This window comes from Guillardia theta, assembly GCF_000315625.1.
Source record: "Guillardia theta CCMP2712 unplaced genomic scaffold GUITHscaffold_47, whole genome shotgun sequence".
Taxonomy (NCBI): Eukaryota; class Cryptophyceae; order Pyrenomonadales; family Geminigeraceae; genus Guillardia; species Guillardia theta.
Genome location: NW_005434627.1, coordinates 491,409 through 511,766, shown reverse-complemented (window position 1 = coordinate 511,766; position 20,358 = coordinate 491,409). Strand labels below are relative to the sequence as shown.

Here is a 20,358-nt window from a genome sequence, read left to right as displayed (position 1 = left end):
TGACTTGAAGGCAAAAAACGTTGTGTTTCGTCTAAACAAAAACAATAAACCAGATTTCTCCAGCTTGGTTTTCATAGATTTTGGGTTGAGCGTGGTTGAAGATGTAAGCAAGCACTGCAACTCTCATGTATGGCAAACCGTTGATCTTGGAGCTATAAAACGAGACGAAAACTTTTACATCAAAGACAAAATCCTTTCTATTCAGTTATTGAGTGGTGTAGGGTTTCAAGAGGCATTGAATTTCATCGAAAGAGTGTGACGCTGTTTGAAAGTTTCAAAATTTATATCATCATTACACATGACGATTCTTGTCACCCCAATTAAGCTCCCCATTAAACTTTTCAGATGGCTGTATTCGTTTGACACGTCAAATATCCATCTTCAAACTTATATATCATCCTTCTCAACTCTGAGATATCTGTATCAACATCAAAGTATTTAATTCAGGAATCTGAATCGGAATGTTATGCAAGATGGATCAGTTTCATGAAAGTCTCATTTGTAACAGCATGAATTTTCTGATTTCGTTTCTCAATTCAATAACATCACGTTGACATTCGGCTCCATGTTTGTAATACATACTAGTGTACCACAAGCATACTAATTATCTTCAATTTATTCACAAGAAATGTAAAGAAAGATATAGTTCGCACTGTTCAGTTCAAAGCGGCTCGTCAGATTTCAATAGTTCACCGTCTGAGTCCAACTGGCATGACCTTTGCATCTTTGGGGAGAGAAACCAGGGCTGAGTTCTTCTCCACCAGATCTCTTTGGAAAGTATAGTACAACAGCACGAGGATGAGAGGGTAAGAAGATGTGGGAGCAAGATCAGACGATTTGTTGAGGGTAGGCGTTTCCGTTGCTGTAGCCCCCCGAGCTCTTGGAGGGGGATCGAGACTGTTGCACCTGTACGGCTCGAGTCAGAGGAGGGATCGATAGACCAGTGGGATCAATCACTTGGTAAAGGTAGTCGGCGACGTATGTCCTGCTTGCAACATCAAACGAGTTCAGAAGCGAGCAACGGACAGAACCTGTTGTGATGGAGAGCATGCTGAATCGGTGTTCGTCCGTCCCTGGACTTGGCATTGGTGTCTGCCCCAGCTTCTACCTGAAGAAGAATCAGGCTGGTGGCTCCTTGCGGAACTAACGTGTCATACCAACACTTTAGCTACGTCCAGATCGTTGTTCTCACAAGCAGCAAACAAGGGAGTGAACCCATTCACCATTCCAGCGACCTAAGTCAAAACAGGTTCCATGAGATGGAGGGAGATACTTCTGGGAGAATTCTCACATTGACGTCGGCTCTCTACAAGGGTTGCAAGATGCGTCAAATCCAGGCACGCACATAACATCTTAGAACAACACCTTATTGATCAGCCACTTGACAGCGTCGACATGGCCATTGAAAGCTGCGAAATGCAGGGGCGTTCGATCGTACTGGGTGGAACAAAGTAAGCCAGGCACGCATAAAATCCTTGGAGGAGGAAGACCTGATCGTGCTGGTTTACCAGCGCTCCCTTCGCTACAAGTCGCTCCATGGTGGAGATGTCACCCTTGAACGCTGCTTCGCTCATCAGAGGGACAAGCTGATCTTGACCAGCCTGTGCGCCACTGTGAGCAGACAGCAACAACAGCATCTGCTACCGACCGTCCCCATGATAGGATTGAGCGCTTCGTCGATTTTCCTCCTGTTGGAGGATTCGCAGCAACCCATGTTCGATGCTGGCAGTCAGAGGAGTCAGAGATGAACACTCAGAAAATCCTTTATCTCTGCAGATTTATCACTTGAGCCTTGTATTCAGTGATCATCGAGACTGATTATTCTCAGGGGATCCCACAGAGTTCCTTGTATCTCCAACAAGACACTACAACAAGAGCGGACGTCTCAGAAACTCGAATCTACAAGGATTCACATCAATAACCATCCCTCTGAAGACAAAATCATGATAATTTTTCAATCAGTTCAAAGAAACGATGACAAAACCCGCTGGCCACGATGTTGAACCATGGGTCATAACCACGTAGGCTAACATTTTCACCCCACCTTGAGCTATGCAACATTCCCGGTAGCCGTACTGGAAAACTTTGCTTCATAGGCCATGCAGCTTGCAACTCTTCAGCTCAATCTAAAACTGGCACTAAGGGTCATGTTACCCCTTCGTCAAGACGACCAGGGGGGATTCAAATGCCTTACACCCTATCTCCTTCCTCTTCCTCCTTTCCATCCCCGCTTTCCACCCCTTCTCATCCCAGCAATTGATGTTTCCTCCTCATCGTCCTTGCACAACTCTCTATGGACGATGCTTTTCACTGCCAACCCGTTCTACTCGCCTCTGCTCCTGCTGTTCCTCTCGCACACCACCTCCTTGCTCTCCACTTCCACATGTTCTCATCATCTCCTCTTCGTCGTTATTTCGCATATTCCCCTCCTCCCCTCCCTCCATTTCCGGCATCTTCCAACCCAGCCATCGACTGTCTCGGCGATCCTTCGCTGCCATCCCTACAGGACAACATCCATACGGTACCCCCCATGTGTTAACCCCTACCCCCTTACGGGGAAACTTTGTTGATTATCTACCCCTCCATTTGGGACCCACCATATTGAAAATGCCCCTGTTTCCTTTATGTTCCACCGGTTATTTCCACAAATGGTCATGTTAACACTATGGGTATCCTATTACACCCCTTCCACGACTATACCCACCCCTCGATACAATTCGGTCCTTTGATCGGAAGTACCGGTAAACAATACCCCTCAACTTGTCCTCGGGCTTTCAAGATAAGGTTGAAATATTGAACAATAATATTTGAAATTGTAAAAGATAATTCAAGGATATTTTGATACTTTGTCAAACATGGTGAAACAGTGAAACTGGAGCCGGCAATCGTGCGGGCTGTATGAGGCTCATCACAGATGAGGGCCCTCTGGAAAATCGTCGGATCCATGGGGTGGGTACTTTACTATGATTAGGAGGGGTACAATAGCGGATGAGGCGCTTGGTGGGTGAAAGAGTTTGATTACAATGGTGTGGTGGGTGGTGGAGGGAGAAGGAGGGGGTAGGGGTAGTATCAGTCGGGGTCAACAAAATGCAGTAAAGCCAAATGGAGGGGTGGTATTTGGATGAATGGCGTATGTTAGCTTGGCAGAGGATGACGAAAATCGATAAAAGAGGAAGACAAACGTCGATGGAGGATGGGAGAAGTGGAGCAGAGCAAGTTGAAGAGGTAGGTGCGGCAGGAGAAGATCAATGAACGCGACAGGAGGAAGAGGAGAAGAGAATTGTGAGAAGACTGCACCTCCAAAGACGCGGTAGGAGGGACTCTTGAATCAGGGCCAGACGCAGAGGACAAGATTAAAGTCAAGCAGAATGTGCGAGGATGCAATGACACGATCTGATTGGGTAGATCTATGACAAGGGAAGTGGGATGCGACGAGGAAACGAACAGCCAATTCAAGTCGTGTCAAGACCGAGGGAGGTGTGGGAGGGGACTGAAAGACATATTCAGATACTGTCAAAAACAATGGTGTATAGGTCAGGAAGTTTAGAATGAGAGATAAGAGACATTAATTGAAATGTAATGCCAGAATGCTTGCTTTACTGCGCGCTTGAATTGAATTAGAAATGATGGAATGAAGGCAACATATGGACGGCCTTCCTTGCTTTTGAATCCATCAATTTGTACGATGGAAAAGATGACAATGATCACGACAACAAGCTTAATCCCTCTGTTGATATATTCTTTGCAACAGGAGCAATTATGCCAGCGAGCAAAATCCTTGAAGTTCTGCCAAGGGAGTATGGGTAAAATGACATGAACTGTCCCTTTGATATCATCATGACGTCCAGAATGCAGATATGTCTGCATTGTCGTTGTGTTGGGATTCATTCTCAACATGTACCTCACCATGAATGTTGTCTCTGCTCGAAAGAAGTATATACTCATTTTATAGGCGCGCTACTTGATAATTATTGAATGACAGGTATGGCATCAAATACCCTGCTCTGTATGCTCCTCCTGGCCACAAGCATGAAGTTGCCTTCAACTGCATTCAGAGAGCACACCAAGTAAGCGATCGCTCGCAGTTTTCCGGGCTGAGATTGACTTGTTTTCAGAACACACTTGAGACGTTCGCATTCGTGATGATCAGAATGTTGCTGTGTGGTGTTCAGTATCCTATTGCCTCTGCATTCTTGGGAGCCCTATGGGTAAGAAAAGATGCCTTATCTTCCTCTAGACCTCTGACAAAGGTGCCAAGGTGATTGGGAGGTTCGTTTATGGTTATGGATACTCCACCGGCGACCCCAATGAGCGATTCAAAGGAGGTAACGTGCGGAGAATCGCGAAAGACTGTTGTGTGATATGTCGCGAAAAGGAATTATTTCTTTCCTGGCTGACATGCCTTTGACACTTTTGACGGGAAAGGTCAAGTCTTGTGGCACTGTTTTCTGTGCTGACCTGATTGATGCAGCTTGCCTACGACTTTCTGACTTCAAAGTGAGAGAGGGAAGATTAAAATTTTGGTGGCTGGTTTCTTCCTTGTGAGCTGCACACAACGCAGAGAAATTTTTCAATAATATTTCACTCTCAGGATACTAAAGTGGTATAATACATAGTGGCAGTACATGAAATATAACCCGACGAACGGAGGCGATCAGGGGTCGGCAAACTGTTTGCGGCTTTCCCCTGCATTGTGGACATTAAAGGAGAAAGGGAAGCGAAGAGCCATATTGCGGAAATAATCTCTTTCTCGCCTCAGCTGATCCCTTTCCGACTCCACAGTTTGCAAACGATGCTGTTAGGCAGTCAGACACTCTTCCTCCCAAGAACACAAACTGATTTCACCTGAACGGCTGCAAGGGCTCGGCGAAGCAAGTGATTGGAATTCTTCAAATCGTCCATTTTAGCGCCATCTTCTTTCTCACTCCTCGACATGTCTGCTCCTGCCATCCTAACAGGCTCGCCGGAAGCTGGCATGATACCTGACGGCTCTCTGTCTGACACACTGACAGGAGAGACGCTGCGAGCCCCAGTCCCTTCATCCCGGATAGACGTGACCTCAAATTGAAACGCACTGTACACTGGACCGTCCGGAACAGGAACGCGGTTTGCGTTGGCGCCAACATGATGCAATTTGGGTCCTTCGAATGGCTCAGAGTGATTGTCCATGGAACGCGCATCCATCATCATGTCGTCATGCAGCATGTAGGTCTTGACATACTGACGAGGAGACACCTCAGCTGAGTCGCTCTTGGACTTACATGAGTCCAGGGGATACTTGTAGGGCGAGGCTGGGCGCTGCTTGTGCTGTTGTGCAACACGGTTATCAACCTGGTCCACGATCTTGTGCACCTCGCACACCACTGCAGCTGCAGCAGGCGAGCTAACAGATTTGCGCAGAACGCCACGACCATGAGAAGCAAAAGTAGACATGCCAGTAACGAATGCTGAGTGCGACCCTTGTTTGCCCAGGCTTCTCGAGCAGTGATTGAACCAAGCGAGTTCAAGGGACTGGGGACAAGTTCATACAAAACGTCAAGTTCCCCTAAACACCTGGAAGAAGATATAATTCAGTCATGACAAACAGGAAACTTAGGAAGACAGATAATTCGTGCTAACTGGCCTTAGTTTCTCAACTTGGAGTAACCCCTGCCTTCCTCGCAATGACGGATTGACAATAGTCCAATTAGAGTAAAATGGAGGAAACAGTCTCTTTGGGGCTAAAAGTTAGCATCTAAGGTCATACATCGACTATTCGACTCGAAATGATCCACTGCTCATGGTCTATATGCGTAACATCAAGCTTCAGTGTACAAGGTCATCTTCAAGGAGCAGGTCAACAAATTCTCGAAAGAATGATCTGAACTTTGTTCATGGTGATGACCTATCCTGATACAGCCTCTTCTTGTGCTAATATTCATCTTGCCACAGCGCTACCTCTTCACATTTTCCCACAGCCGCACCATAATCAGCTGTTCGACTGCATCGCACACCGAAGGGGGGGTAGTGAACTGTGGGTATAGGTCGAGCAATGGGGGTGGGGCAAGGTACGCGCTGGGGTTCGTTTAAAGCAGAGAGGCGCAAGGTAAGAGGTAGATAGATTTTGATTAGTGAGCCATTCAGTAAAAGTCAGACTATCAAGGCTATGGAACATTGATATAAGATCCAAGAGAGAGTTGTGGGTGAGGGGTACTGGAAGGCGTAGGCTTGAGGAGTATTTAGGGGGGGGTTCGAAGGATAGATTAGGAGGGGGTGAAAGGTACTAAAGGAGTTTTATACTTTTGATACCATTTTCTACCACGATAAAATAAAATATTTATACAAGGGGATGAGATTGCACATAAGTAAGAACAAGGTACAATCTACAAATATATATACACAAAAAAATTCAAAGCGTCTCTATACCCCCATCACTAAAACTGACAGTAGCAATATTTGTGGTACTACATAAGTACCAAGGGATCCCAGCCTCCTATTATAAAGACAAAAACAGTATGAAATTTGTTATTTAGTTATTAAACATATAAGTGTGATACCACGTCCTTTTCGTTTACAATATCTAAAATATCCCATATTTCCAAGAGAGTTGGCGATTTTTGATTCTACTATACTTGAAAATAGCCTTGAAATATAAACATCTTTTTGTATATTTCGTGAAAATACAGACTTTTCAGTGAAATATTTCAATTTAGCCGCCGACTCAAGTTGGGATCAACATACGTTAAAACCTTTTTCCCAAGCAGGGGACATGCGCCCTCTCCTAATTTTACGTCCTTTTTTTATCAGCCGTTACACCACAACGGGCGACAGTGGGTAACTAGTAATCTTGCCGCACGGTGAGAGCCGGGCGGCCGCCCCCGGGCCCGGCGGCGCCCGGCGTACCGTACTAGCCGCCGCGGCGCCGCGCCGCGCGCCGGCCCCCGGCACGACGGTCAGTTACACTGGGGCACGGTGATCATCATGGCATGACAATCGCCGTGACTGCCGCTCAGCGGCTGCGGGCTCCCCCCCCGTGTACTACCGTGACGGTACCACGGTGACTCAGTACGGTACGGTCACCGCCGGTACCGCCGGCCCGTGACTAGCCGCACTACTACTACGACGGTACCGGGCCCCCGCGGCGCCGGGCCGGGCGGCGCCGGGCCGGGCGGCCCCGCGGCCGGGCGGCCGCTACTACGAGTACGGCCCGACCGTGACAGCGGCGGCAGGGCGCTGGGCCGCCGCAGCCTCCGGCAGGCCGAGTCCACTGGCCCGGGCACGGCCCGAGTCTGCCCACGACTCGCCCCCGACGACGCCCGGGGCCCGACGCGGCACGGCTGCCCGTGGTCCGGGCATAACCGCGGCGGACCGGACCGGCGTGGGACTGAGCCTCCGAGAGTCCCGGGCCGGGACCGTGTACTGGGAGGCTCGCCTCAGCCAGGCGGGACCGCGGGCCGGTGACTCGGACGCCCGGGTACGGCAGTGACTGTAAAAGAAACAAAAAGTACCCACTAGAAAAAAAACTAAAAACAAATGGCTTGCCTCCTTTTTTTAGCACCTTCGATATAATTGACCACCCCCTCCTTTTTCCGATATCGAACCCCCTTGACTCCCTATCAATGACCCCACCCCCTTATTTCCACTGCTCTCCCCTAGTTCCTCCCGAGTCCGACGGCGACCCGTAGTCCGATAACTACCCCTTTCACCCTATCAAAATAGCCTCAGAGTACCCCTCCTTTCTCAAATACCCTGACCCACACCAACTTTGTACCCTTCCGTCATATCTAGTACCCTCCGCTTCGGAAGGGGTCCTTCAGCCGAACCCTCCCAATCCCGGTTGGCAAGTGCTGCCAAAGCAGTAGTACCCCCATGTGGAACTCGAAGCCACCCCAAATCCAAATATACCCCCTTGTAGATAGTCAAAATAACCCGTCTGGGAATGATTTCACCTTGAGTCGGACCTAATGGCCCTGTTTGGTACTGGGGTGGTCGACAAATGATATCGCCAACTCTTGGTTCGGGTGATCCGGTCAAGGTAACAACAATGGGAGCAGAAGAGTCCAGGATATGCTTGAGCGGCGCCTGTGTGGAGGAGGTGAGACAGAGGGGAGGAGAGGGGAGGAGAGGATGGAAGATATTGGAAGAGGGGAGGAGAGAGATGGGAGAGAAGGAGGGGGAAGGAAAAGGGGAGAGAAGGAGCAGGTCGAATGAGGGAGTAGGGCATGACTGAGCAATTACGGTATTGAATATTGGGTGAGTCGAAAATGGGTAAAACGATGGTTTACAAAGATTGATGATGACAGAAGTTCGAAAACATGCTAGCGATTGAGATGTGGCTGGCGGGGATGGGGAGGGGAGGGAGGAAAGGGCGGATACCAGAAGTCGTGCGTTTTGTAGGTGAAACGAGCATAGAAAATTCAGTCAGATTTCAACCAAGGGAGTTTGTATGGAGCTGATAGGTCTGATGAATTAGATTGTGAAGGTCAGATGCGCTAGCGAGAAGTTGGAGGATGAGACATAAAAAGTTGGGCAGGATGTCGTTCTCCCTACAGGTGCATTTTTTGACTTAAAACTGCAGTTCGACGTACAAGCATGCAGCGTGAAGAAATCAGCACGAGGTTGTTCAGTCCAGCGCATGTAGCTGCGTCTCTGACTTCATCCCCTTACAGAACAGAAAAGTTCGCACTGGAAGCAGATACATGCTGTTTCACGAGACGGTTTGTCGACCATGTGGGAGAACGGCAGGGTGCTTACAAGGGGGGTTGTTGCTGCAGCCTTCAAGCTGCGAACCAACAGGGCAGACGCCTTAGCAACCAAGACATCAGACCTCTACGATGACGATGAGAGCGATGCGACTTCGGATACACTCTCAGCATGCACGGGTGAGTCGTGGCTCTAGACTAGAGCCTCCAGTGCTCTCCTCTCCCTCCCCTTCCCCTACCCCCTCCTGCTTCCTCCCTTTCCACTTTCCGTCCTCATTCCCCTGCCTTTCCCATTTCCCCTAGCTTTTGACGTTGTCCTGTTCTTGTCTCCTCCTCGTCTCCCCCTTGCTCATTTTTCTTTATCAGGCTCAAATTTCCAGATGCCACCCAGTTGGGATAGGAGGAGAGAAGACAGCGAAGAAGACGACCTTGCTGTGATTGATTTCAAAGATTGACAACTCTGCTGATCTGCTCCAAGGCTCTTCGAAGGCAGTGGGAAGAAGCAAGACTGGCAGGGAACGATCAAGATTTGAAAGGGGTGAGAAATGGAGTACTGAGGCGATTTACTTGAAGACACAAGACATTCTGATATGGGTCTGTAGATTTTGGCCAACGGGTCGTTGAACAAGAGGCTGTCACTTGTTGAGTCGAAGATTGAAGTTGGCGCTGATATTGTCAGCCCTCACATCTCGTCAGACGCAATCGAGGTGCTTGTTGTCTGCTTGCAACTGTACATGATGTCAATGCTGCTGCTGCTGCTCCTGATGATGATGATGACGACGACGACGATGACGACGATGCTGATGCTGATGATGATGACGACGACGACGACAACGATCATGGTGGTTGTGTTGTGGTTGTGATGATCATGATGATGATAATGGACATTATGATAATTGTGGTGGTGATGATAATAACAATGAATTGACGATGACGTAGTCACGAAAGTTCTGGACCGAGACGAAAGGAGTGATGCCGAACTATGGTATGGGGACGCACACATCGTCATCATCGATCTTCTGCTGATCCTTCTTCTTCTCGACTATCTGTCACTCTCAACCTTCCTTGCGCATTCCTCTCAACTTTGTTGACGTACTGCTTCTGCTCCTGCTTCTTCTGATGCTCCCGCCGCTGCTATCCCGTCCTGTCCTGCTATCGTCCACCTGACTGGATTGCAGTTGCGTGGAAGCCGACTTTGATCGAGCCTCCTTCGACCATGGTGAGACTGCAATCAGAGTCCTTGAGCGGCTGACGGGGGCGACGCAGCAATGCAATATCATCCGATCGACTCAGACGCCGGACGGTTTGCAGATCAGTGTTGGTCTTTGCTCTTCTTACATGTGCGAACAGGAGGGAAGCGAGTGATGGTGGTGTGATAGTTGTTAAATTGTATCATATTGATTTGAAGTTGTAAGATTGGGTTTATTTTGAAGCCTCGCCTTCATTCGACCGCAACAGGAACGACGAGTTTCAACTGTTGCATTGTCAATATTATTCCTCCCTTTCCCTCCTCCTCCTCCCTCCTCCTCCTCCCTGTCTCCCTCCATCCTCGACTTACCTCCTTTGTCTTCTTCTTCATCTTCGCTGAGACCTGTACGCGCGTGAGGTCGATTGCTTCCCTTCCTTCTCTCCCCCCCTCCTTTCCTCGCCCCTGCCTTCCCCCTCCCACCTCCCCCCTCCTCACCGCGTCTGGATCTACAGGAGATGGCCATGCTAGGTTGAGAGCATGCGAACCATCGCGGGTCTTGATCTCAACCTGTCCGAAAGGAGGAGGGAGGGAGAGACGAGAGGGTCAGGAGCAGGAGAAACGGAGACTGAGGATGGGAAGAGAAGAAAGGCGGAAGGGGGACAGAGGAAGAGGACGGGAAGGAGCAGAGGAGTTGAAGAACCTTGAACGCTGAGACCTCGACGTCTACATCTTCGATGGCTGGCGAGGAAGGTCAGCGAGTCGGAGATGTCAAACTCTGTAGTTACTTGAGACGCCGTCCGGTAGAGACACTGAGAGGGCGAACCCAGTCAGTTGCTCCTCCTCATGGATGGGCGAACACTTGTGTTGAAGCTCCTGGAGTGCTCGTGAGGGAAGTGATGGTGGTAATGGTGGTGGCGGTGATGGTGATGATGATGGTGGTGATGGTGGTGATGATGATGAGTGATGATGACGATGGTGATGGTGGTGGTGATGATGATGATGAGTGATGATGATGATGATGATGATAATGCTATTTGTCAATGATGATGGAGATGTCGACGGTGATGGTAAGTGTGGCCATGATGAAGCGCAGGAGGAGAAAGAGAAGGAAAAGAGGAAAGTGAAGGGGCAGGTAGTAGGGTTGGGGGAGAACGAGGAGGGTGCGAAGTCAAGGAGCGGCAGGGGCAGAAGTGAACAGTAGAACTTCGTTCGACCTTGATTCGACTTTTTCCACTTGACCTGCGGGAAAGATCAGAGCAGATCGTTTGTTCACCCACATGAAAATATGTTCGAACAAGGATTTGACATCTGCTGCCCCTGGCCCGGCCCATGCCCCTCTCGCGATCATTCTTCCTCCTCCTCGCCCTCCTCCTCGCCCTCGCCCTCGCCCTCGCCCTCCTCATCATTGCGATGTTCAAACCTCAGTCCTCCTAGAGCAAAAGTTGGTTCAGGTGCTTCAGCTTCTGCCTGCATCAACAATTACTCCATCAGCACCAACAACAGCTCCTCCTCACTGCTCCCTGCTCCCTGCTCCCTGCTCCTGCTCCTGCTCACCTTCTTGTATAACTTTGCAAACTCTCGTTCATATTGCGGGTCGTTACGTGCGCTGCCTCCTGGAGCGGCTGGACCAGACAAGACTCGTCCTGACAAACCAACAGTGAAACACGTCCACTGCTGCACTTGAGCTCCTCTCCCTGCTCCCTCCTACTTCCTCGCCTCCTTCAACCTCCTTGCCTCCGTCCTTCTTGGAACTTAATTCCACCCTTCCATCCTCCCCCTCTTCCTCCTTCTCTTCATTCTCGTCCCTGTCCCAGTCCCCGTCTTCGTCTTCTCCCTCGCCCTCGTCCTCCTCTCAAAAGTCCACATCGCCTCCCCACACCATGACTCCGCTCTCCTCTCCGTCAAGGCTCACCGGTGTTGGCGTATTGGCTCATCGCATCCTGAATCTCGTCCTGACGCAGTTTCAGATCCTTCCTCCCCTCCCTCTTTCGTTACCTTGGACATTTTCGTCGTGTCTACAATCGCACATTTCTTTCTCAGGCTTTCAGGCAGGTGCGCGAGTTGTTGCTGACGCATCTGAAGGTTCAAGTCAGTCAGCGATTCCTTCACGATAGTTTTGATCGTCATCGCAATCGTTCCTCTTGTTTGTGGTTGAAATAATCGTCATTACAGCAATCATCGTTTTGCAACTTGAGCATTCTTATCGTTTGCAATCGTTTTGTTGCTAACTTGATTTAGAACAACAGTGATCAAAAACCATTTTCAGCACACGCTTTCATCAATCATTTTCATCAAACACTACCATCAAACGGCCTCACCTGTTCTGACGAGTCGATCGCTCCAGCCTGTTCGTTGCTGCCGTATGTACCATCATCGTTCTTGTACAGCTGCAGGAGATGGTTCAGAGCTCCCAGAAGGAGAGGAGTCAAGAAGTGCGGTAGAGAAGAGCAGAAGAAGAGAGTGAGGTCAGGAGGATGAGCAGAACGGCGAAGATGTAGCAGAGAGGAGAAGGAACGGGAGCAGGAGGGAGGCGGGGAGGAGGAACACAAGGAGGAGGAAAGGGAGGTAGCAAGAAGCAGAAGGAGAAGAAGCAAAGATTTGAGAAGGAGAAGAAGCAAAGATTTGAGAAGGAGAAGAAGCAAAGATTTGAGAAGGAGAAGAAGCAAAGATTTGAGAAGGAGAAGAAGCAAAGATTTGAGAAGGAGAAGAAGCAAAGATTTGAGAAGGAGAAGAAGCAAAGATTTGAGAAGGAGAAGAAGCAAACATTTGAGAAGTCAAGAGATTTTCTCGTCGATTTGTAACATCCCTATACACACACCTTTCCAGCTCCATCACCCATGAGAAAACCTTTCTTGACCACCTGCTGACCAGTGAGGGTCGAGGAGAGGAAGAGGAAAAGTTGAAATGAGGAGTTGGAGATCGTGGGGAAGAACAGAATGAGGAGAAAGGGAAAACGGAGGAGGAGGAGGAGGAGGAGGAGGAGATGAAAGAAGAGGAGTACGTGAAGGAGAAGGACGTCAAAGAGAAAAATGTAAAAGAGGATGAGGATGAGGATGAGGATGAGGATGAGGATGAGGATGAGGATGAGGATGAGGAGGAGGAGGAGGAGGAAGAGGAGGAGTAGGAGGAGGAGGAGGAAGACGAACAGTCATACATTAGACGGCTTTTTCCGCGTGGTTGACACAGCGCAGATTTCATCAGCATCGATGGCTTCGCTGATCGCTATGTCGTCCTATGCAACTTCCTCGTCAGCAGGGGGGGCAGCTGGTCACATGCAGACCTTCTTGATGGGGGGAGGGTTCGAAGACAAGGGCCCTACACCACTGCATGTCACCCTGCGGTATCCTCCTCCTCCTTCTCCTCCTCCTCCTCCTCCTTCTCCTCCTCCTAGCATGTTTTCCTCCTCCTCCTCCTAGCATGTTTTCCTCCTCCTCCTCCCGCCTCCTGCTGCTGCTCCTCCTGTATTGCTGCTGCTCCTGCTCCTCAAACATTTTCTCTTATGCCCTCCTGGCATATCCACTTCCTGCTGCTGCTGCTGCTGCTGCCGCTGCTGCTGCTGCTGCTGCACATCCTACTCCTCCTCCTCCTCGAACTTGTTTTCTGCCTTTTGTTCCTCCTCCTTCACCTGTCAAGCCCTCGCTCGCACCAGTCGCTCTCTTCCGAGTAGAAGCTTTGCTTGATTCTGCGGAAAGGATTTCACCACCTGTCCTCCACCTCCTCCTCCCCCATCTTGTCATGACTGTGTTCACCTTGCTGTTTATCCCATGCCCCTTCAACGTAAGGGAACGGTTCAGGTTTTGCTCCTCCCTTGTAGTTGCATTTCAAAATCTTGAAATTGTTTCTATCTGCAATAAACATCACCCGAGAGAAGGAGTAGGCGGAGGAGGAGTATGCAGATGCAGAAGACACAAATGGAAGGAACAAGAGGACGAAATGAAGTGGAGAAGGATGGGAAGAGAAGTAAGGGGGGAACAAGTTGACGGGCAGGCGCAGGAGATTATGATGATGATGATGATGATGATGGAGATGATGATGATGGAGATGATGGAGATGATGATGATGATGATGATGATGATGATGGAGATGATGATAATAATGATAATGATGATGATGATCAGGATGAGGAAGATGATGATCAGGATGATGATGGGGAGGTCACCAATGCCGACTTTCAACACATCCTCAACATCCTTGATTGCCAATGAGGCAAGCTCCTGCTGGAAGTAGATGCGAGTAGGAACCCCCTAGAGGAACGTGAGCAGACAGCGAGGCACAGCAACGCGAAGACGAAAGAGAAACACACGAAGGAACGAGAGGCAGGAGGGGAGAGCCAAAAGATAGCAAGAGAGGGAGGGAATGAGAGGGAAGGCGAGTAGTAGTAGGTCGGAGGAGGAGGACGAGGAGGTGATGAACGAGGAGGAGGAGCAGGAGTAAGGCAACAGAGCTTGAATAGGGACCTCAATCTCCCCTTGCCCGTGCATGGCCCTGCTCAAGTCCATCAGCTTGTGGAGGACACAGTCGATGCCTCTGCTCACCGGTCCAGGAGGAAGGTGTTGAACATGACGTCGATGGCCGTGGCCTGCAGCAGTTCACCCACCACAAGAGTTCCTTGTCACTCCCCAGCAGCCTCACCTTGTCCCCCCGTTTGTCTTCCGTATCCCTTGGATCTGCCACAAGTCAGTCAAGCTTGCACTGTGGGAGCGCAGGCAGGGAGGGGGCTGGAAGTGAAAGCACAGCAGTTGCTCACCGCTGACGTCCAAGGGGACCCGCAGGTTTGACAGGCCTCGCTCCGCGATGTGCTCTCGGGCTACCTACAATCATGACATGACAACGAGGATGATATCATAACATGTCAAACTTTGATGAGATGGAGGGGATACATGTTCAGGGCTGGTGAGAAGACACAAGACATATTGAGGAGGATACATGTTGAGGGCTGGTGAGCAGATACAAGACATCTTGAGTGCTCATGAGAGAGGAAAATAATTCACCTCACACATATTCACGTCCACAGGCATCTTGACGATGTCGTGCATCACGAGGTTAATGAAAATCTATCGGGTGTCATTGTCAGCAGGACTCTCACGAGACAAGCAAGCTCACCTTCTTTCCTTTCACGTCCTTCGTCTTCACCACAAGGCCAGGAACAGGCGTTATCAGCTGGAGCTTCCTCGTCAGCAACAGCAGATAACATCTTATTGACATCATCTCATTGATGGTCGTCATCATCATGGTTAGCACAATCGTCATCATCATCGTCATCGTCATCGTATTCATCATCTCTACCACCACCATCTGGGTCCGAGTGGTAGTCATCATCGACGAAGTCATCGTCGTCGTCGTCGTCATCAATCATGATCATGATCATGATCATCATCACAGCCATTTTTAGCTCTCATCAGGTGCAACCTGAACAGGACGATGTCCGGATCTCGATCCAGGGAGAACAATGTCGTCTAACGCCATCCTGCAGCCTTATGTGAAAGCACCGTTGTAATCCACTTGAACCTGCAAACAGGCGAAGGAAGATGTCATCATCGTGATACATCATGTACCATCCTCTGTTCCTCGTTCAGATCTAGTGGATGTAGAATGTTTAGTTCCCTGCAGTTGCATGCTAGCACAAGATTCTCCTCTCAAAGCCTTGCAACAGCTTGCGGAATTAAGACAACAATACAGCGAATAAGAACAACTGTCTGGCAGTTCAAACCACATCAGCAGGATGGCATCATACACAACATTCCTTCATGCCATTGCTCTCTCACACATCTTGCTTGCAAGATTCATTTCTCAAACAACTTCCTCTGCACAACTCTATTTCGCTGTTTTGCTAAACAGAGGTGTACCACTCTGTTTCGCTTGCCTCAATCTCTCAGATATTCACCCCCTTAATTCAACCTTCAGCCTTCTCATTTCTCTCCGTGCTTCTTCCTATCTATCTGATCCTCCTCTCCTGGCCATGACCGTTCGCTTCCCGCCATCTTTCCTCCCTTCCCGCCATCTTTCCTCCCTTCCCGCCACCTTGATCATCTTCCATGGTTCTTCCATGGTTCTTTCCCTGGTTCGGTTATACTAGCTGGATGGCTTGGCTTCTGCCTTCCACCGGACCGGGCTCCGGGTCAAATGAGCCACTGTCACTGAGTCAGAGTGCTGCGGGGGTCCGGGCCGGGCGGCACTGTGAGGGGGGCCGGGCCGGGCGGCCGCGGGCCCTGCCGGCCCCGGTCATTATCCGGGCCGGGGGCCGGCCGCGCGCGCTCGTGACGTGAGTGTGACGTGATGAGACTCGAATGCTCCAGTGGAATGTTTTACTCAAAGTTAAGTTAAATCCAAGTACACTCCAACCGGTGACGGTACCTGGTCATGTAGTACTACTGGCGACACTTGGGGACAATGTTGGGGCATACTCTATTTTACTACAGGGCTGCGCCATGAAGTAAACGGACAAGAGACAGCGTTTCGAGGCCCTAAACATCAGCAGATTTGGTCCGCCCCAACGGATGGCCCGAATCGTAAAGATATTGGTACCCGTATTTAGAGAATCCGAACGGTTGCTGACAACATCTTGCTTACCCACGGGTGATATATAGATTTGATGGGAGGGTGGAGGTCACCCCTAGATCGGTCTGCCGTTGTCAGCACGGAGGGTGTCTCTGAAAGGATGTTTTTTCGAGTCCATAACAATATATCTTCTCCGCAGACCGGTCCACCCGACTGCTGGAGTACCCGTCCTCACGGAGACTTTCCTCCTTGCCCCGCTCTTTCCGAAGGTCTGTTCTCATCATTTCAAGTCCCCTCCTGCGAGAAACGAACCAAAGCATCTTTCTGCGCTCCTTGTCCTCCTTATCCTCCTTGCCCTCCTTGCCCCCCTACCCGCCTTTCTAGTCCCTCCTTCGTCCTCTTCCTGCCACTGAGCTCTCGTTTCTTACCTTCTTCTGCCCTGCTGCCTTTATTCGGTGCCTTCAGATCTTGTTGCGGGGTGATTTCGCGAAAAGCACCCATCTCCTTCAACTACGTATAGATGTCCTCTCGGAAACTTTCCTTGTCAATGATGCCTGAGCCCTCCCAAGACGACAGAATTGATTCACGTGAAACCTCTTCCTATCACGACGATTCCATAATCCAACGCTCGACATCTACTAGCTCAATCACTAGCGAGCAATCGCAGCATGAGTTAGAGTGGAGGGTTGAGCCAGCAGCTCGTCGCCGCATCATGATAGAGGAATCCTGCGGCCGCTCTCAATCAGAGCCAAAGAGATCTCTGCGTATCGATTGCCAAGGACCTCCTGGCCTCTTGCTCACAAACGTGCTCTCTGCTGTGGAGAAGCTGCGCCGGACGCAGAGTAAAGATTCGCAATGCTAGTTGTTGAGTGTGTGAGAAAAGGATACAAGTTTTTGTTACAATAAATGAGTTCAATTTTGTTCATCACATTGTCTTCTCCACATGCTGCGATCGTTCTAGAACCGTTGAACCGTGAAGACTGGGAAACATGCAAGGGAGAAAGAATAAATAGACAAGTCCATCGCCCACCGCAGGCTGCTAATGGCTCAAGAAGGAACTGATCCATCTTGAACGCCTCCTTTGGGCGCATAGCAAGTGCCATACCTGTGACACAACGAGATAAGGTACGTGCTGAAAACAAACATACAGCAGCTACCTGTCAATTACTCCTCCACATATCCCCGTGGCATCCTTGAGCAGTTGTGATTCACACTTGTCCAGTGAAGGAGAGTCTTTTCCCAGTTCCTCCTCACAGAACTTCCGAGCTCCACCAAACACCTTGCGGACCTTGAGCAAACAGATTATGCTGTTCGTTAAATACCTTGTTTGGGTTCAGACCAACAGTGTCGTTGGCGTCTCCATATGCCAGGAATGTCTAGAAAGGTCAAGTCACCTTGCAAAAAGCATGGCGATTCATGAACAAGAACTACCAGTCTGGAGAGGATAGAGAACATCCGATCAAAGGCGTCGAGCCCTGCTAGGATTAACACTCATCATCCTTGAAGCGCATCACTTCCCCTCCTATTAAGCGCTAGTCTCAATCTGTCCTCCTCTTCCCTGACGAGCCATCCCTTCTTGGTACAAATCGTGATCACCCTGCTCTCTGCCCACAAGATATGTTGCATCCTTGTGCATTTTTCAGATATTCCCGCTGCATGCAGGCACAAAAACAGTAATTCTTTGGCATCTCTATCATCAGATCCATCACGGAAAACAAGATGGACATGATCATGATATTCAGTATCTCCACCGCAACCATTTTCAAACTCAGTCACGTTTTCATCAAAGGCTTTGTATCGTTCCAACATGACAGCCATGCTCTCCCTCCCTCTCTCTCCCTCTCCCTCTCCCTCTCCCTCTCCCTCTCCCTCTCATCCGCCCCCCGTGCATGCTCTCACAGTCCCCGTCTCCCTCCCCCTCCCCCTCCCCCTCCCCCTCCTCTTCTGCCTCTTCTCTGCCTCTGCCTCTCCCCCATCCCCCCTCCTCAACCCCTCCTCGCTGCATATCATCATTACAGAAATAACAACCCCTCCTGCTAAATTACCACACTCTAGTCAAGTTACCATCTGACCCTTCGGTGGGTTGGGGTTTGTACCGAGGAATGTCACCGGTGGCAGGAGCGAGGCAGCATGAGATCAGGGAGAGGCAGGCGCGGAGGGCCAGAGAGAAGGAGGGGGAAAGGAGGAATGAAGAAGGGAGGGAGGAGGGAGGGAGGGAGGGAGGGAGGGAGGGAGGGAGCGAGCGAGCGAGCGAGCGAGCGAGGGAGTGAGGGAGCGAAACCCTGATGGGATGTTTGCACAGGAGCATCTGTCAAGATGAATCTAAATGGCCAGAAACAGCTTGCTCTTGTGTGCATGCTTGCATGCTGTGCGGCGCTGTGTTTCACCTACATTGAAGGCATACCGTTTCTTTGTTATTCACTACAATGCAACTCACAGTTGTTCTCGCTGGTGCAGACAACTCAAATGAGCCGACAAAGCTGGCAGAACAAGGGCAAGGACAATCATTCTTGTAATACGACCCAGTCAATGACCATCATTCGTCCATGACAGCGCTGTAGGTATTGGTCTGATGCGACTGCGAAGAGGGGTCAGATTGTTTACGAATGCTGGGATGGATTGAAGGTAGATTCTTGCACGGGGGCACGCTAGCGCTGACATGCTGCTGAAGACGAATGCAAAATCGTCAATGCCTTGCAAGGATGCGAACAACCTTTTGTCTCGGAATGTCAATCCAAGGACTGACGGACCAGGTTTGCTTTCTAAACTTCTCTCTCAGCCTCATCCTTGAACGTACCAGCACCTCTGCTTCCAAAGATTTTGATGGTTCTTTGCAGGAGGCTCCATGCCGGTCCCTTTGGATAAGGGCTACCTTGGTTCAAGGAGAGTACGATGAAGTACCAGCCGGCCAGGACGAGGGCTCGGGCGACCGTTTCAGACATGGCTCTTTCGGATGATTCACGCCGGGTGACCGATCGGAGCCTAGCCCATCTGTATACCAGCCTTCGTAGCCTGTCGGGTCCTTCGTAGCCTTTCGGATCCTTCGTAGTCCTTCGGGGGCGGGCAGCACTGTGCAACACTGCCCGGCCTGCCAGGCTGCCCGTCCCCCGGCCTGGCTGGACTGTCGGCCACGGCACTGTGGTCACGCACCGTCGGGCCGGCCGGGAGGTAATGATGCGGCGGTGGTCCGACCGGTCAGCCCGGCGGTCAACAGCCGCAGCCAAGGCTGTGCATGGGCCGGAGTGACTAGCCGGGCGGCCAGTACTCACTGAGTGCGGCCGCTGAGTCGGAGCGGAGGCAGGTCCGGGGAGTCCCGGCGACTAGGACCATTGCTGAGCATGCCGGGCATGACATGCGCCTGTACAGTGACCATTGGCACTGAGCCGGGCTCAATGCGGCGTCTCAATACACTGCAGTTGTCACAGAGGCTGAGCCAATAAACTTAGTAACGGAACTCAGTTTCAAGTACGCGGCGGCATGCCACCGCCCGGAGGCTGACTCTGTGAGTCCGAGTGACGGGAGTCCGTCGGACCAGAACCCTTCCGATCCGGCTGACCGATCGGATCCGGGAGTCCAATCTGATCGGATCATCGATCATTGACCGGGGAAGAAACCGTCCGTTGAACGCCGTGACTCGTGACTCAGTGCCGCCGGCCCAGAACAGACTCTGCGGAGGGCAATCATCAATTTCCAGTCAACGAAAGTTTGCAGTAATCATTTTCCGCTCAACTTTTTGAAACTATAATCATTTTCTATTCAAAACTCCCCGTTTCGTACCGTTACACGTATCAGAGACGGTCGTAACCGTATACTTTTGCAATCATTTTCCAATCAAAATCAACTTTCAAACTTTCAACTCTCCATTTTGGAACTTTACCCCACCCCTCCACCCCCCTTTAAACCTTCCTTTCGTACCCCTCCCCATGACCCACCCCTCGAAGCCCACAGCGGCTACCCCCTTCATAACCAGGACTCGGAAGCCCACAGCGG

The 20,358-nt window shown here is 50.4% G+C and overlaps 6 protein-coding genes across 6 annotated transcripts; 2 read left to right on the top strand and 4 right to left on the bottom strand.

Moving 5' to 3' along the window:
- Positions 1-772: 772 nt before the first annotated feature.
- On the bottom strand, positions 773-1,714 carry GUITHDRAFT_163913 (hypothetical protein; the record flags this gene model as incomplete). Its single annotated transcript, XM_005830273.1, has 7 exons — positions 773-906; positions 958-985; positions 1,032-1,108; positions 1,158-1,235; positions 1,366-1,437; positions 1,509-1,601; positions 1,649-1,714. The coding sequence occupies 7 exons, from the start codon at positions 1,712-1,714 to the stop codon at positions 829-831; spliced, it is 492 nt and encodes a 163-aa protein (XP_005830330.1). The 3' UTR covers positions 773-828.
- A 2,045-nt stretch (positions 1,715-3,759) lies between these two features.
- GUITHDRAFT_110766 (hypothetical protein) lies at positions 3,760-4,501 on the top strand (the record flags this gene model as incomplete). Its single annotated transcript, XM_005830272.1, has 7 exons — positions 3,760-3,803; positions 3,856-3,933; positions 3,983-4,067; positions 4,116-4,208; positions 4,259-4,325; positions 4,376-4,425; positions 4,472-4,501. 7 exons carry the CDS (start codon positions 3,760-3,762, stop codon positions 4,499-4,501), a joined length of 447 nt encoding a protein of 148 aa, XP_005830329.1.
- A 70-nt stretch (positions 4,502-4,571) lies between these two features.
- GUITHDRAFT_163912 (hypothetical protein) lies at positions 4,572-5,555 on the bottom strand. The gene is made up of 2 exons (XM_005830271.1): positions 4,846-5,555; positions 4,572-4,795 (listed from the first exon to the last, which is right to left on the bottom strand). The coding sequence occupies exons 1-2, from the start codon at positions 5,431-5,433 to the stop codon at positions 4,655-4,657; spliced, it is 729 nt and encodes a 242-aa protein (XP_005830328.1). The 5' UTR covers positions 5,434-5,555; the 3' UTR covers positions 4,572-4,654.
- Positions 5,556-8,023: 2,468 nt separating this feature from the next.
- Positions 8,024-10,057, top strand: GUITHDRAFT_110764 (hypothetical protein; the record flags this gene model as incomplete). The annotated part of the gene is made up of 11 exons (XM_005830270.1): positions 8,024-8,074; positions 8,558-8,597; positions 8,649-8,861; positions 9,048-9,115; positions 9,160-9,219; positions 9,284-9,327; positions 9,378-9,585; positions 9,630-9,666; positions 9,860-9,900; positions 9,948-9,984; positions 10,032-10,057. The coding sequence occupies 11 exons, from the start codon at positions 8,024-8,026 to the stop codon at positions 10,055-10,057; spliced, it is 825 nt and encodes a 274-aa protein (XP_005830327.1).
- Positions 10,058-10,064: 7 nt separating this feature from the next.
- On the bottom strand, positions 10,065-15,448 carry GUITHDRAFT_153330 (hypothetical protein). The gene is made up of 24 exons (XM_005830269.1): positions 15,280-15,448; positions 14,974-15,030; positions 14,862-14,924; positions 14,618-14,681; positions 14,503-14,537; positions 14,406-14,449; positions 14,328-14,355; positions 14,030-14,114; positions 13,620-13,715; positions 13,496-13,552; positions 13,151-13,185; positions 13,025-13,102; positions 12,689-12,730; positions 12,189-12,257; positions 11,866-11,946; positions 11,783-11,822; positions 11,425-11,513; positions 11,291-11,337; positions 11,085-11,109; positions 10,656-10,743; positions 10,571-10,608; positions 10,366-10,437; positions 10,240-10,272; positions 10,065-10,155 (listed from the first exon to the last, which is right to left on the bottom strand). The coding sequence occupies exons 1-24, from the start codon at positions 15,334-15,336 to the stop codon at positions 10,123-10,125; spliced, it is 1,356 nt and encodes a 451-aa protein (XP_005830326.1). The 5' UTR covers positions 15,337-15,448; the 3' UTR covers positions 10,065-10,122.
- Positions 15,449-17,415: 1,967 nt separating this feature from the next.
- GUITHDRAFT_110762 (hypothetical protein) lies at positions 17,416-18,004 on the bottom strand (the record flags this gene model as incomplete). The annotated part of the gene is made up of 5 exons (XM_005830268.1): positions 17,416-17,473; positions 17,526-17,647; positions 17,691-17,744; positions 17,800-17,843; positions 17,965-18,004. The coding sequence occupies 5 exons, from the start codon at positions 18,002-18,004 to the stop codon at positions 17,416-17,418; spliced, it is 318 nt and encodes a 105-aa protein (XP_005830325.1).
- Between the last annotated feature and the right edge of the window lie 2,354 nt (positions 18,005-20,358).

Bases quoted from the DNA above. Each gene is read 5' to 3' on its own strand.
- GUITHDRAFT_163912 (XM_005830271.1), bottom strand. From the start codon at position 5,433: ATGTCTACTTTTGCTTCTCATGGTCGTGGCGTTCTGCGCAAATCTGTT. The intron at 4,796-4,845 runs GTGAAATCAGTT...ACTGCCTAACAG, and splicing joins GAGCCCTTGCAGCCGTTCAG to CATCGTTTGCAAACTGTGGA.
- GUITHDRAFT_153330 (XM_005830269.1), bottom strand. From the start codon at position 15,336: ATGGCGTTAGACGACATTGTTCTCCCTGGATCGAGATCCGGACATCGT. The intron at 14,450-14,502 runs GTGAGGCTGCTG...GAACTGCTGCAG, and splicing joins AAGACAAACGGGGGGACAAG to GCCACGGCCATCGACGTCAT. The intron at 13,103-13,150 runs GTCTGCATGTGA...GAAGTTGCATAG, and splicing joins ACCCTCCCCCCATCAAGAAG to GACGACATAGCGATCAGCGA.